Raw genomic sequence first — 17,213 nt, forward strand, 5'->3', positions numbered from 1 at the left:
TGGTTATTTTCATTCAAGTACCGCATAATTCTTCCTTTTCTTTCTATTCATTATCCAATTTCAAAGCTTCTCTCATATGTTAGGTATTTATTACAACAGCACACTACTTTCCTATTCCAAAATCTGTATTCATTTCTTAAGGGTGCCATAAGAAAGTTCCACAAGTTAAGTGGCTTAAACAACATAAATTTATTGTCTCACAATTCTGGAATCTAGAAGTGTGAGATCAAGTTGTTAGTAGTGTTGGTTCCTTCTGAAGGTTGTGAGTGAGAATCTATTCCATGCCTTTTTCCCTAGCTTCTGGTGGTTAGCTGGAAAATTTGGTGTTCAGTGGCTTCTGCCTCACTCCAGTTTCTGCCTTCATCTTTACATGCATTCTCCTGTGTATGTGTCTTTGTGCCCAAATTAACCCCTTTTAATAAGGACACCAATCACATTGGATTAAGGCCTACTTTAACGACCTCATTTTAACTTGATAAATACCGTATCTCCAAATAAGGTCATGTTTTGAGGTTCTGGGGATTACAACTCCAACATATCTTTTTGGAGGAGACACAGATCAACCCATAATATTGCTTGGATTTGTAGATTTGTGTATTTCATCAAATTTGGGAAGTTTTTGGTCATTATTTCTTCAGATACTCTTTCTGCTCCTTTCTTTCTCTCTTCTCTTTCTGGGACTCCCATAATGCATATATTGGTGTGATTAATATCTGACAAATATTTGGGCTCTGTTCACTTAATTCTTTCTTCTTTCTGTTCCTCGCTATTTCAGTTGTCCTATATTCAAGTTCACTGACTCTTCTGCCTGATCAAATCTGCTATTGAACCCCTCCAGAATATTTTTTGTTTCAGTTATTGTACTTTTCAGCACCAGAATTTGATTCCTTTTTATAATTACTGTCTCTTTGTTGATACTTTCATTTTAATCCTTTATTGTTTTCCTGGTTTTCTCTAGTTCTTTGTACATGTTTTCCTTTAGCTCTTTGAGCATATTTAAGACAGTTGTTCTAAAGTCTTTGTCTAGTAAATCCATTATCTGGGCTTCCTAAGGGCTGATTTCTGTCTGTTTATTTTGTTCCTTGGAATGAGCCATGTTTTCCTGTTTCTTTGTATGCCTTCTGATTTCTTGTTGAAAATTGGGCATTGACTATTACAGAACTCTGAAAGATCACCCGCCACACACATCCTGGATTTTTTAAAATTGTTGAAGACTAGTAGTTGGTTTATTTTGAGACTTTTTCAAACTATTCTTACAAATACTATTCCTAGTATGTGATCACTGAAGTCTCTCTGTTCTTTTAGCTCGTGTTCAGCAAATGTTTATGTTGATTTCCTTGAATGTTGAAAGCTTGATTGGGTGTTTGCTTGGGTGCTGTAAGCCTTTGTTTCCCAGAGCTCTAACAAAGTTGGTTCAGATGGTTTCTCATTTTTTCAGTGTTTCTGTGGGGACACAAGAGCTTGGAGCTTCAGAGTCTGCTGTTTTGCTGATGTCATTTCTCTGTTGAATTTTCCAGTGTTCCATTTGGGTAATCTGTTAATGGAAGAATATGAATAATACCTACTTAGAAATAAAGGTTTACAGTCTGTGCATCCAGACCTCCGTCCATTTCCTCCATCACATATAGTGGTCCCTCCTTGTCTGCAGGGGATACAAGACTCCCAGTGGACGCCTGAAACTGTGGACAGTACAGAACCCTGTATATATGATGTTTTTTCCTATACATATATACCTAAGATACAGTTTAATTTATAAATTAGGCACAGCAAGAGATTAACAACAATAACCAACAATAAAATAGAACAATTACAACAATGTACTGTGGGAAAAAAAAAGAAAGGTTTAAAGTGTTGTGAAAATAATTTATATGAAATAACAAAAGATTCAGAAAATTTCCACTTGCATTATTATACCCACAAAAGAGAAAAACTTCATTTTTTGACCATTTGAGATGGATTTTAAAATATTTTTCATCTTAAGAATTGGTATTTGGAAAAATAAACATTCATCCTTGGTTTTGTTTTAGGAGCTGTGTTTTAAGTAGTATAAGAACATCAGGTTTTAAAGTAACCAAATAGTCCCATTTAATAAGATAAAGCTCTATTCAATTATGCAGTCATTTCACAAACTCTACTGAAATGATTGATTTATTAAAGAAGATTTATCAATTCACATTAAAACCATTAGATGGATGGCTGATGGGAAATTGGACGTTCATACAATGCCAGAGTAGTACTACATGAATTACTTGGTGACCACAAGGGAAAAACGTAACTGTATAATGAAGGGATGAGAATCACAAGCCCTTTCTGTAGGTGAATCTTAGCATATCCTTAGTGAGTCAGTAATATTGTGTCTTGATTTGTTGCAACTTGACGTATTCTAGCCAAAAGATTTGGCTTGAATCCATCAAACTTGTAGATACAACTCTCAGTTTGGGAGAAATTCCAGGGATAGGCCCTGCTCGGTGGAGGAACAAGATAAATAACAGGATGAAAACATAACCACATAAATCCAGAAGATGGGGCATTCTGCAGAAAAATAGCACACTGTCTTTAATAAGACAGGGTCATTTTAAAAAGAACACTACACTAAATTATAAGACTTATTGAGGTAACCAAATATAACATGTAGTCTTAGATTGGATACTGGGTTTGGTCAGTTAGGGAAATCTAATATGGTCTAGAAGTACTAGTAGGAACACTTACTGAAGCAGAAAAAGTGAGAATTGATAGAAAAATGCAGATTATCGAATTATACGTATGGTATGGTCTCATTTTTGGTACATACAAAAGTATGGAAAGTGTGCTTAGAAAAAGATCTAGGAGCGGGAGTTCCCTGGTGGTCCAGTGATTAGGACTCAGCACTTTCACTGCTCTGGGCCTGGGTTCAGTCCCTGATCAGGGAACTAAGATCCTGCAAGCTGCACAGCGCAGCCAAAAAAAAAGAAAAATACCTAGAAGCATATACGTTTTAGATATCTGGAAAAATGTGATTTTTAAAAATTTTGTTATGTTTATATATGCTAATTTTATATACTACTTCTGTAACAAAATATTTCAGATATAAATTACATGACAGCTTATATCTAATTCAGTTCTAATATTTCATAATTTTATGAGCAGTGCCTATAAACATGCAACACTTAAATTTTAAGTTTCTATGAAACTACAGTGTTTTAATCCCTGCTTTAACTCTGTTTCTTAGATAAAGAGCCTGGATTTTTTATTTGTATTAAAGGCAATTGAGGAATTCTATAAAAATGAAGATGCAGAAAATCTTGAAATCCTCTGTCCAGTTCAAGATCAAGCCTGTGTAGCTAAATTTGAAGATGGAGTTTGGTACCGAGCAAAAGTTATTGGTAGGAAATTGCACACTATTTCCTCAGGGAAGTGTTATGCTTAAAAATTGATACCATTTGAGTCAGTACAAAGTAAATCATGGAAGTGATATTATTTGATCTTACAGTTTTGCTCTTTAGAAAGCTAGCAATAGTGTTGATAGATGAACCTCTGGCTCCTTAGATTTCATTCGATTTGACTAGGACTTCACCATTTTTTTTTTTGTTTTCTAACATTGCCTTATTGAGAAAGTTAAATAGTGGTAAATGACACATACTTCACTCTTCTCCAAAAAGACAAATACTTTTTGTTATTTATCTGTGTTGTTTCTTCTAAATAATATAATACTTTGTAGGTACTTCAGTCTTAGGTATTAATTATGTTATATGAATTTTAGATCTCTTGTAGCTCTTTTGTCCCCTCTCTCCCCCCACATAGTTATTGATATATCAAAATTTTTAGTTATATTCTTATTCTATGCAGGTATTTTCAGTGCTACTCCATAAAGTATAGTTTAATTCTGAGTTAATAATTGCATCAGTTTTTCACTCCATTTTCTTTCATTGGGTTGGCCAAAAGGTTTGTTTCTCCCGTAAGATGGCTCTCATAGCACTTAGTTGTCTTTAACTTCATTCGAAACAATTGTATTGTTTGTTGTATTGTGACAGCTGTCGTATCAGCGTGCTTTTAAAAAGAAACATCAAAATTGGTGAAATTTGTGTAGCCATTTTAATTTTGAAGATGGAAGAGAAAGCAACATTTTTGGCATATTATGCTTTATTATTTCAAGAAAGGTAAAAACGCGACTGAAACGCAAAAAAAGATTTGTGCAGTGTATGGAGAAGGTGCAGTGACTGATAGAACGTGTCAAAAGTGGTTTGCGAAGTTTCGTGCTGGAGATTTCTTGCTGGACGATGCTCCACTGTCAGGTAGACCAGTTGAAGTTGATATCGATCAAATAGAGACATTAATTGAGAACAGTCAACGTCATACCATGCTGGAGATGCTTTTGAGTAGCTGACATACTCAAAACATCCAAATCAAGGGTTGAAAATCATTTGCACCAGCTTGGTTACGTTCATCGCTTTGATGTTTGGGTTCCACGTTAGTTAAGCGAAAAAAACCTTCTTGACTGTATTTCCTCATGCGATTCTCCACTGAAACGTAACAAAAACATTCCATTTTTAAAACAAATTGTGACGGAGGATGAAAAGTGGATACTGTACAATAATGTGGAACGGAAGAGATCGTGGGGCAAGCAAAATGAACCACCACCAACCACACCAAAGGCCAGTCTTCATCCAAAGAAGGTGATGTCACGTATATAGTGGGATTGGAAGGGAATCCTCTTATCATGAGCTCCTTCCGGAAAACCAAACGATTAATTCCAACAAGTACTGCTCCCAATTAGACCAACTGAAAGCAGCACTCGACGAAAAGCGTCCAGAATTAGTCAACGGAAAACACATACTCTGGGCTTCCCTGGTGGCGCAGTGGTTGAGAGTCCGCCTGCCAATGCAGGGGACACGGGTTCGTGCTCCGGTCCGGGAAGATCCCACATGCCACGGAGCGGCTGGGCCCTTGAGCCATGGCCACTGAGCCTGCGTGTCCGGAGCCTGTGCTCCGCAACAGGAGAGGCCACAACAGTGAGAGGCCCGCGTACTGCCAAGAAAAAAAAATGAAAGAAAGAAAGAAAGAAAACACATACTCTTCCATCAGGGTAACACAAGACTGCATGTTTCTTTGATGACCAGGCAAACACTGTTACAGCTTGGCTGGGAAGTTCTGATTCATCCGCTGTATTCGCCAGACATTACACCTTGAGATTTCCATTTATTTCGGTCTTCACAAAATTCTCTTAATGGAAAAAATTTCCATCTCCTGGAAGACTGTAAAAGGCACCTGGAACAGTTCTTTGTTCAAAAAGATAAGTTTTGGGAAGATCAAATTATGAAGTTGCCTGAAAAATGGCAGAAGGTAGTGGAACAAAAAGGGTGAATATGTTGTTCAATGAAGTGCTTGGTGAAAATGAAATATGTGTCTTTTATTTTTACTTTAAAAACCGAAAGAACTTTTTGGCCAGTAACCTATGGCTACATTTTCCTAGTAGTTTAAAACAATTTTCCACATGATTAGACTTTTCAGATAATGCTGGTTTGATTTTTTTTTTTTTTCATAACAGTGAAAACATCCTATTATTTGCTCCAGTTAGACTGCTTGTCCCCTAGGCTTGTTATTTTGGGAATTTATTTCACTTGTTTTCCTAAATTGGATTGCTTGTTTTCTGGATCTCATTTACCTTTTCGGTTTACTCCCATATTTTGGTGGAGCATTTTCCTCAGAGAGAATAAATGGAAGGGAAATTTTGAGACCTTCCATGTCTCCCGATTCTACTCACACATGATTGATAATTTGGGGAAAACTGTTCTTTTAAGTCCCATCCCATATCCATTTGTTTGTTTTTGTTTAAAACCGCATCTGCATTCAGGGACTTGAGGAATGGTAAGAATCTAATGGTGTCGTTACACTTGAGATTATCTTTCTTGCATGAGGATTCCAGTGGAAACAGGGCAAGGTCCCCTCACCTCTTTACCTTACTCTTAGGGTACACACGACTTCTCAGGTACCTGAGCTGCTTGAGTGCCATCTCGAGCAGTGCCAGTATTGTTACATCTGCTTTCACTTCTACCAAGGGGCAGAGAATGCCCAAACTTTTTCCATTTTGAAATTACATGTACTGTATTAGTTTTTAAATTTGAAAGTAATGGCAACAAGTTTTGTAGCATTGTACATACGTGTGCTTAGGGGACTAAAGTCAGTCATATTTCATATTCTGAGTATTTACAAAAAGGTCAGTTTATGATAGATCTTTATTCAAACTTTGATGTGTTCAAACCTTCCAGAGGTTTCTTTGGTATCCTTTAAAATATGAAAACTAGTTTCACATAGAGGTCTGTTTCTGCTCATTTTTCACAATATCCCTAGATAATTTTTTTAAATTTCACAATTAGATATTATACAAACGAACCTGTGTCTTGATCATTAAGTGTTTTGCCTTGTTTGATTACCTATGTTGACTAACAAACATTAAGTGCTTCTTTTATGCTTGGTTCTTTGCAGAGTATTTTAAATAGGTGAGTCCTCAAAAAGAGTCTTAATGAGATTTGATTCTATTGGTACACCCACTTTACAGGTGAAATAATGAGGCCTACAGAGAAAAAGTAACTTGCTCAGGGTAGTATCTTAGAGATATTAATTAGCGTTCTCAGAGTCACATGTCATTTAAGTGTCTAACTCCAAACCTAATTCTTAACTTTTAGGACATAACACCTAGCATTTGATGGCTGTTTTGTTATCCTGATTTTGTTTGTCCTTTAGATACCTTTTTTATTTTTTTTATTTTTGCGGTGCGCGGGCCTCTCACTGTTGTGTCCTCTCCCATTGCGGAGCACAGGCTCCGGACGCGCAGGCTCAGCGGCCATGGCTCACGGGCCCAGCCGCTCCGCGGCATGTGGGATCTTCCCGGACCGGAGCACGAACCCGTGTCCCCTGCATTGGCAGGGGGACTCTCAACTACTGCGCCACCAGGGTAGCCCTAGATATCTTTAAATTGTTAGTTTCTCATTCACCGAGTCTGAACAGCTGTGCATTATGGTTGATTTTGTGAAGTTCACGTATTAGAAATGTTTTCTACATTAAAATAATATTAAGTTTGTATGTTGAACATAAAAGTGTTCGAATCTAGTTGATTGTAGATCAGTCTTAATCTTGCTAGATAATTCTTTTTTTTCCCAAGTTTGTGATTTCCAATTTCATAATTTTTGAAGGATTGCCTGGACATCGTGAAGTTGAAGTTAAATATGTGGATTTTGGCAATACAGCAAAAATAACACTTAAAGAAATGCGTAAAATAAAGGATGAGTTTCTGAATCCTGCAGAGAAGGTAATCTACTCATTATAAATCATAGGGTTAGAATATTAGCACAAATATGCAAGTATTTTTAGAAGTTATTTTCACTGTAGAAATGTTCTTTTAACTTCACTTTTTCTGTAAATAATTTCTGATTCGTGGGCTATAGAAAAGAGTCTCTATAGTTACTGTTTAAAAAATAATATGTATCTTAACAAATAAACATTAATTCTAAATGTGTATATATTTGTGTCTTTATAAGTACTTACTGGTGTGCAGCTTTTAGTGTTATTTTGAAATATCTGTATAAGGTAGTAAGAATATGATATGTGAAAAAAACTGATTACAGAAATGATTTTACTGTGATCCCATTTATGTTTAAGTATATATAATGTGTGCCAGAGAAAGAGAGGAGTCTGGAAGAATAAGTATCAATAAAAAACTTATCCTTATCTTGGAATCCTAGTCCCCAGAGATAAGTTTAAGGAGGTTTATTTCCTAATTCATATACTCCTAGTATTTGAATTGTTATTAAGCAGTATTTTTCATTTAAAAATGGGTAAAATGATACAGGAAAAATTTGAAAATACGGATGAGTAAAATGAGGGGGGAATCACTCAGAATTATTCAATATTTTTGATATATATACTTGTAAGATACATCTTCTGTGTTTTTAAGAATTATGGGATTAGGGCTTCCCTAGTGGCGCAGTGGTTGAGAGTCCGCCTGCCGATGCAGGGGACACATGTTCGTGCCCTGGTCCGGGAAGATCCCACATGCCGCGGAGCGGCTGGGCCCATGAGCCATGGCCGCTGAGCCTGCGCGTCCAGAGCCTGTGCTCTGCAACGGGAGAGGCCACAGCAGTGAGAGGCCCGCGTATGGCAAAAAAAAAAAAAAAAAATTATGGGATTAGACTATATATAGTCCTATAACTTGATTTTTCATTTAACAGTGTATCATAATTCTTTCAGTGGATGCTTATTTTTCCACTGTCTGAGTATACAATAATTCATTCAACAAAATACTGTTTTTTTGTTTGTTTCATTTTTGGTTTGGATTTTTTTTTAATAGGTTATTACTGATTTTATTTTTTAATTGATGTACATTATGTATGTTGCAAGTGTACAATATAGTGATTCATGATTTTTTAAAGTTATACTCCATTTATAGTTATTGTAAAATATTGACTATATTCCCTGTGCTGTATAATATATCCTTGTAGCTTATTTTATACATAATAGTTTGTACCTCTTAATCCCATACTCTGTTGATTAACTGTTTGCATTTATAAAAGTACTGTTAGAGACATCTTTGGACATTTATTTGTTTTCTAAATATGTATTAAATTCAAATGCAAAGTTTAGTTTTGTACACATTTAACACTTTATTTTAATTCTAAAATAACTGTAAGTTAAGTTTACTTTCTTAATGGTGCAATTTTGTTTGACACAGGCAATTAAATGTAAGCTGGCCTATATTGAACCATGTAAAGGGACACTGCAGTGGTCAAAAAAAGCTACAGAAAAATTTCAAGAAAAGACTCAAGATAAGTTTATGACATGTTCAGTCATTAGTAAGCTATTTCCATTTTTATTTGTTGCTGTATGATCATAATTTTAAATAAGACTAACATTATGATATAACATTTGTCAGATCATATAATAAATTCAATGTGTCATCAGTATGAGTAGTGAGAGAGAACATTTATTGAGAACTGGGGACAATGGAATAATATCTTCTGCAGGCTCTAGAGCCTAAAATCAGTACATGAGGCAAAAATTTCCATTAAAGATCAAGTCACCCTCAGCATGGCCCTTTGAAAGCCGTAAAGCAAGGAGTTAGCTTCTCGTTTCTCTTTGCTTTTGTCCTGGGTCTCTGTCCCTCATCTTGGAGTGATGGATGCTAAGGTATAATTTGCAAGAAAGTGAGGGGAGATGGGACATAACTGGTAAATAGGTTTTTTTGTTTTTGTTTCATTCTACTTGAGGAAGTTTAAGTATAAGCGCTCGGCATATTTTGAAAAAAAGTTGCTTCTTTTTTGGAACAGTTTGGGTCTGAGATACACAGGCTGAGCGCTAGCCCACAGTTTGGTAACCCAGCAAGTTTAATGGCAAAATCTGATCTGAATTTACATGAAGATACAATGCTATATGTTGTATTGATCTTCTTTACAGTGAGATATATTCCACTTCAGGATAGTCATGTTCGCTTCTGAGCTGCTGCCTCAGAATTGCTGTGGGTATTACAAAATAAGCAATATATGTTCTATATAGCTTTTCTCAATTTGAAGACTTCTGAAACATGTCTGGCCCCAAGGGATTTGGATGGGGGATTTGAAAGCTGTTACTATCTGGGATTTTGATCTTTTCCAAAGCTGTGACCAACGTGGCTGTGTTGGTCTTAACAAGTACTAGTGCAGGATACACATGAGCATGTTTACTTAGGGTTGACTTAAGGGACTTCAAAAGGTACTCTTTACTGTATCCATTTTTTTCATTTTCATCATACTCCCATCTAGTAAACCCAAAATACCATGAGATTATTAGCCTGTTTTACAAGGGAATTGAAGCTTAAAGATCAATTGCTCAAGGCCACATAACCTAGAAATGATTGCATATTTGTGTTAATTTATTCACTTTAACGTAAGACATTGTTCTGACGTAGTAGCTCTGTTGAAGAGGAATATGATGGTAGAAATTGTACCCTTAGTCTATAGAATTTTTATGTCTGGATTCTCTGATACAAACAGTAAGTTAAGGGCCTCTTAGTCTTGAGTAATCTCCACTGATTTTGAGCTGACTTTAATGTGCTTTAATTCTGCTTCTCAGCTTTCCTTTTCGTATTTTATTCTGTTGGTTTTTAGCTCTCCCTTTAACGTCTCCTCCCGAGGTTAACCCATGAAGACAAGACCTCCTGGGTTTCTCTCTTGACTCCCCCTTTTTCATTCTCAATTACTTGTTATACCAATAATATCTAAACACAAGTTGTAGTGTATCTTAACCTAGATAATTTGATTTAAGGAATGCCAGAAGGCCCCACCAGACCTAAAACATCTTTCCCCATTAACCTGCACAGTGATGAGATTAGTATACATTGTTACCTTACAAAGCAAGAGACATTTAAATTTTAATTAGGAGCAGAGCAGGGAAGATGGTGAAGGTACAGCACCATGGGAAGCTGGCCCTGTGGAATAAAGAACTTGTGCATGGGCAGTATGAAATCAAAGCACTAAAGGGAACACAAAAGATGGAAAGTGAGGAGATTAGAGTTTACTGAGGCTCAGAGTTGCTTAGCTTTTTGTTTCTAGATAATTTATCTGGTCTGTTAAAAAAGTAGTGAAGAATGATTTTTAAGCTCTTGAAAAATAGCTTTCTAACATGTATTCTTACAACTAGGTAATATAGGATGTTACTGCTGGTAATGAGTTATCTTTTTATTTGGAATCATCATTCTCTTAGCACCTGCCAGCTACTATTGTATAGAAGTATAGGCATAAACCGATCTCAGTGCATAGAACTGTGTGTTTCCTAAAGAAATTCCTCTGTCGTTTATCCAAATGCATATTGAGCAGGTTCTCTATGCTATGTACTATAAATAAGTAAATAGGCACACGAGGTGTAACTTTACCCTCAGCTAACTCCCAGTTTAGATTAAGAAATAGACCTAATGGTTTGTCCTAAAAACAGAAGGACGGGGAAAAATTCCACTTAATGCTCTGGGTTGAGTTTTTGTTGTTTTAAACTTTGTGCTGCTTTTTTTTGTTGTTGTTGTTTGGTGCCATTCTTATAAAAGCTGTAAAACTTTGCAAATAAGCACTGGCCTGAATTAACTTTCATTCATTTCTTTTGTCCTCTGGAATTTGGCAGAATCCAATAAAACAGTTTAAAAACACAACAGAATGCTGCTTCAATAAGTATATGTCACTATGTTTTTTCTGGATCTAAAAGCTTTAAGCTGCTTTCGGTTCATTATGGAACAGTACACAATAACCTAAAATGAAAATTTTATTAACATTGGCAGTTCTTTTATGTGTGAAAAATGCTACTTTTACCCCTAGGGAGAGACTGACATTATGCAAAATGAAGGAAATTAAGTTCTCAGGTTTTTAAAAATTGCTCTTTAGTATATTTTGGGACATATTTGTTTCTTTCCCCAAACTAGTCTTAATGGTTTTACAGAAATTCTGGAAGACAATGTGCTCTTAGTTGAGCTTTTCGATTTTCATGGTGCTCCTGGAATGACTCCTACCAGTATTAATGACCAGCTAGTTAAAGAGGGCCTAGCATCTTATGAAGTAGGGTAAGTGGACCTGTAAACTTTTATTTTTACTTCATATGTAACACTTCACAAGAAGGGAAACTGGCATATCATTCCCCATTGATTATCTGCTTAGGCTATAGACTTGGGAGCTTTTCCCTGTTAATGGGTCAGTAAAAAGAGAAGGAAAAATAATTGGAGTCTTTAGTCTAGTGGGAATAGAGTGGCTTTTTCCTTCATCTGTAAGGGATTCTACAACAACAAGAACGGCTCCTGGAGATGGAGGGTGCTTCTAAGAAAAGGAGACTGGCGTCTTATTCTAGGTGGGGTGTCTGCTTAGGTGCCTCCTGAACCTTTGTGAAGAGGATCAGGAAGAGAAACGGCAGGGTCGAGCGTGAGCATCGTGGCAGAGAAGCCCATGTTCTCACCTGGAGACATGTGGATCTTTCCTGCGCTCAGGTAGATACTTTCAGAGAGACCCAGGCTTGAGCTATTGTGCTGAGACCCAGGCCAGGCCAGTGGTTGAGGTGACCCCAGAATCAGAAGAGCAGAGCGGTGCTAGGGAGGGTGGGAGGGTGTGAAGTCAAGACACAGCAGTTCTTCCACAATAGTGACTTGTGCATTGGGGTTGGCCCCTGAGGGGTCTTCTGAAGAACTCCCTCGCACAGCCATTAAGAAAGCCAATATTTGATAACACCCACACGTGATGCCTGCCAGGGGAAGCCAGAGGAGCAGTGAGGAGACACCCAGCAGAGGCCTGCAGTGACGTGCTCAGCGTGTGGTCTGGCTCTCCCCCCACCTCGCCCCTAACAAGGGAGGAACGGAACTAGTAGCAGAAGAGAGGGCCTGCCCTTTTTCACTATAGGTCCTAAGCGAGGGAGGGAAGGAAAGGAGAGGAAACATTCAAATGTATTGGACTGAGTTTTTTTTTTTAAGTAGGGTTATTGAGATATATAACATATACAATAAGAAATTCACCCTTTTTAGGTACAGTTATGAGTTTTGATAAGTACATATAGTCATGCAACCATCATCACAGTCAAGATGCAGACTGTTTCCATCACCCCTCAGAGTTCCCTCTGGTGCCTTCATGTAGTCAGTCTCCTTCCGCCACACCCGGTCCTTGGCAGCTCCTGATCGAATTTCTGTCTCCATAATTCTGACTATTCCACAACTTCATATAAATGGAGTCATATAACATTTTGCCTTTTTGTGTCTGGCTTTTAAAACATCGTTGCTTATTGTTATTGAAATATGAAAGTTGTTTATACATTCTAGATACAAGCCTTTCATTAGGCATGTGCTTTGCAAATATTTTCTTCCAATCTGACTTCCTAAAGTGTCTTGCAAAGAGCAGAAGGGGGACTTCCTTGGTGGCGCAGTGAGTGGTTAAGAATCCGCCTGCCAGTGCAGGGGACACAGGTTCGATCCCTAGTCTGGGAAGATCCCCCATGCCGCGGAGCAACAAATGCCGTGCGCCACAACTACTGAGCCCGCGTGCCTAGAGCCTGTGCTCTGCAACAAGAGAAGCCACCTCAGTGAGAAGCCTGCGCACCACCACGAAGAATAGCCCCCGCTCGCCGCAACTAGAGAAAGCCCACACGCAGCAATGGAGACCCAACGCAGCCAAAAATAAATAAATAAATTTATTTATTTAAAAAAAGAAAAGCAGAAGGTTCTGGTTTTGAAGTTCAGTTTGACAATGTTTTTTCTTTTATAATTCAGGTACTTGTGTTTAGGTAAGAAATCTTTGCCTAACCCCAGGTCATAAAGGTTTTCTCCTGTGTATTCTATAGTTTTATGTTTCATGTTCAGGTCTGTCACCCTTTTTATTTTGTTAGATAGGCTTTGTTTTCTGTAGCAGTGTTGGGTTCAGAACATGGAGCGGAAGGCACAGAGTTCCCGTACACTTCCTGCCCCACGCAGGCACAGCCTCCCCACCATCATCACCCCCTAACGTGTTGTGTTCGCTGGTATCAGTGAGACTGTATGGACGTGTCATAATCATCAAAGTCCATGGTTTATATTAGTGTGTATTCTGTGGGGTTTAACATACATAATGACTTGAATCCACCATTATAGTATCATACAGAGTATTTTCACTGTCCTAAAACTCTGTGAGAGCCTGTTCATCCTTCCCTCCCCTCTAGCTTCTGGCAAGCACTGATCTTTTTACTGTCTCCGTAGTTTTGTCTTTTCCACATTGGAATCATACAGTCTGTAGCCTTCTCAGATCGGCATCTTTCACTTAGTAATATGCACTTAAGGTTCCTCTGTGCCTTTTTCTGGCTTGACAGCTCATTGCTTTTTAGCACTGAATAATATTCCATTGTCTAGTTGCACCACAGTTTATTTACCCATTCACCTACTGAAGGACATCTTGGTTGCTTCTAAGTTTTGGCAATTATGAAGAAAGCTGCTGTAGAGATTGCGTGCAGGTTTTTGTGTGGACATAAGTTTTCAACTCCTTTGGGTAAATACCAAGTAGCACAATTGCTGGATCCTATGATAAGAGTATGTTTAGTTTTATAAGAAACCGCCAAACTGTCTTCCACAGTAACTTCAGTGTGCGTTCCCACCAGCAGTGAGTGAGGGTTCCTGCTGCTCCACGTCCTCGCCAGCATTCGGTGCTGTCGGTGTTCTAGATTCTGGTGGCTCTAGTAGATGTGTAGTGGTGTCCCATATTTGGTTTAATTTGCATTTGCATAATTCTTACCTCACACTGTACACAAAGGCTAGCTCAAATGGATTATACTCTTAAAATTAAGAGCTAAAAGTAAATTTCCAGAAGAAAAAAGGAGGAAATCTTCAGTACAGTGGATTGAGCAAAGATATCTAAGATAAGACACCAAAAGCATAGTCCATAAAAGAAAAGAAATGATAAGTTTGTCCTCATCGTATTTAAAACATGTACATTTCAAAAGACACTATTAAGTAAGTGAAAGACAAACAACAGACCGGGAGAAAATACTTGCAGAACGTATCCTATAAAGGACTTGTTTTTGGAATTCCTAGAACTCTTAAAACTCAATAAGAAGACAGTCCAACCAAAGAAAATGGATAAAATATATGAACAGACATTTACCAGAGAAGATATACAATTGGCTAATCGGTACATGAAAGATGCTCAATGTCATTAATCATCAGGGAAATGCAGATTAAAGCCATAATGAGGTACCATTTCTCCCCCACTAGAACAGCTGTTATACATAAGACAGACAATTATAGATGCTGATGAGGACGTGGAGTAACCCTCATTACTGGGGGACGCAGAACAGCGTGTAGCTCTTTGGAAAATGGCTTGTGGATGTCTCAAAATTTAAACATAAAAGTACCATAAAACCTAGCAGTTCCTCTCCTAGGTATCTACCCAGGAGAAATGAAAACATATGTCCATACACAAACTTGCAAGCAGTTGTTCATAGCAGCACTATTCATATTCTAGCCAAAAATTGGAAACAATGTAAATATCCAGTGACTGGTGAATAGACAGAACACAGTATATTCCTACAGTGGCATATTGTTCAGCCATAAAAAGAAGCAAACTGACACATCTACTTCATGGATAAACCTCAGAAATTTTTAAAAAATATTTCTTTATTTATTTGGCTGTGCGGGGTCTTAGTTGCAGCACGTGGGATCTTCTTTGCGGCATGTGGCATCTAGTTCCCTGACTAGGGATCAAACCCAGCCCCCCGGAACTGGGAGCACAGAATCTTAACCATTGGACCACCAGGGAAGTCCCTAAACCTCAGAAATTTTAATCTAGGTAAAAGAAGCCAGAAACAGGAGATTACTAATTGTATGATATGTCCAGAAAAGGCAAACCAGTAGATGCAGAAAGTAGATTAGGGGTTGCCTGGGGCTAGAAGTGGGCACAAGGATTAAGGGTAAATGGACGTGGGGGGTCTTACGGGGGTGTATGTGTGAAAATGTTCTAAAACTGATCGATGCTGGTGGTTATACCATTTGGTAAAGTTACTGTCATACACTTGAAATGGGTGAACTTTTTGACATCTAAGATACACTTCAATAAACTTTTTTTTTTTTTTAAATAGCCCATTAGCTAATAGTCCTTATTGTTCAGTTACATAAGCGAGAAATATTTACAGGCTGACTTGTTATGCTATACTCAGTGGTGAGTAAGGTTGGTTTGTAGTAGGAAAGGAGATGGTCAGTCTGACCTTTCAGTACGATAAGAGCTGTGCAAAGGGTAATTACGGTGCTGTGGGGGAATCCTGGAGGGCTCACCAGTGGAGCTCTCACTTAAGCTGAATTCTTTAATACAACCAGGAGTGAAGGCCTGCATTCAGGAAAAATATGTGTGTTTATGTATTGTTAGTATAGTCACACAGCTAACGGACAGAAAAAAAAGGTACTAGTGGCTGGTATGGCAGGAGAAACGCAGAGACTAGATAATTGAGGAACCTCAGTCACTGAGAAGTAAATTACAGTACTTTTCAAACACTTGAATGTGTTTGCAGTTTATCCCTTGAAGAAAGGGGAGCTATTGAAGGATTTTAAACAGAGGACTGAGAGATTTGCATTTTAGAAAGCTGTGTCTGATGGCAAGTTTTCAAAAAACACCTGAAGATGGAAAATGGCTAGATCGTGAAACATAAAGGGGGTGAGCATCACAGGACCCTGCTGCTCATTGTAGGTGAGAAAGAGGAGGGAGTTGAGGTTGACTCAGGATCACTGACCTGACCACCAGTGACTGGTGACACTGTTCCCTGAGAACAGAGCACAGGTTTGTGGGGAGAGTGAAGGCAGCACCCGCTCTGGGTGTATTGGCGTGAGGTCCTGTGGCTAAGAAAGCAGAGGGAGAATCTCCAGGCAGCAAAAGCATTGTGCAGCGGTCGGGAGCTGTGGGCCATGCCCTCAGCCGTGGGACCGCAGGGGTCGCGTGGTGAGAGTGAGGAGCGGGCGCTGCAGCGGCTAAGGAAGGGGGGTGAGGGGAGAGGCAGCCATGTCTGCTCACCCTTGGTGCTCAGGCTTGTGCCCGGCAAGGGCAACTCCAGGTCTCCTGGGTCAGCCTGAAGTTTGTACCATTTGGGAGACCCCATTTTGAGAAAAAGAATGCAAAATTATAACTATAGAATTTAAAAAACAAAAGTAATATTTATATAGGCTGGCAAAAGAAATCAACAAATTACAGATTTTCAAAAGTTAACAAATACCACAAATGTTAGAAAATTCAGACTCATCTGTAAAATACTTTCTTTTTTAGCTGTATACTGATTACCACATGAAATATCAGATTTTGTGATATCCCTATGGAGAGAATAGAAAAGTAATCCAGTCTTTAGTGTGGCTGATCGAAATTTGTTTATTGGTAATTTTTTTAAAGTTTTTTAGAGCCATAGCTCAATTATTGGTAATGTCATGTAAATTTCTAAAATTAATTTTAGGAGAATCTATTATTTCTTTCATGTATTATACATATATTATGTATATACATAATATTCAAGATACTTCAAGTTTTATTATAATGAATCTTTAATACTGTTTGATTTGACATTTATTAATGTATTGATTTATGATTTAATTTGTTTATTAACAGGGTAACCCTATTTCTCGTCCAAACTGGGACATGTTAAAGAATGAAAGAGAAGCACTGTTATGCCAGAAAAACAGGTGTACAGTGGCTCAATTACTTATTACACATAGTGGTGCATTAGCTTTGTATTGAACCTTATGTTTT

The 17,213-nt window shown here is 37.9% G+C and overlaps 1 protein-coding gene across 7 annotated transcripts in view; it reads left to right on the forward strand.

The window, feature by feature from the left end:
• RNF17 (ring finger protein 17) overlaps positions 1–17,213 on the forward strand; it is a 124,368-nt gene that overhangs the window by 49,410 nt on the left and 57,745 nt on the right. For 6 of the 7 annotated variants that reach the window (XM_060287744.1, XM_060287743.1, XM_060287745.1 and 3 more), the window contains 4 exons: positions 3,209–3,362; positions 7,170–7,285; positions 8,705–8,825; positions 11,431–11,551. In XM_060287744.1, coding sequence (XP_060143727.1) covers positions 3,209–3,362; positions 7,170–7,285; positions 8,705–8,825; positions 11,431–11,551 — 512 coding nt within the window. The remainder of the gene's footprint in view (positions 1–3,208; positions 3,363–7,169; positions 7,286–8,704; positions 8,826–11,430; positions 11,552–17,213) is intronic. The other variant, XM_060287749.1, reaches the window with a different exon arrangement.

Source organism: Globicephala melas, chromosome 18, assembly GCF_963455315.2.
Source record: "Globicephala melas chromosome 18, mGloMel1.2, whole genome shotgun sequence".
Lineage (NCBI taxonomy): Eukaryota > Metazoa > Chordata > Mammalia > Artiodactyla > Delphinidae > Globicephala > Globicephala melas.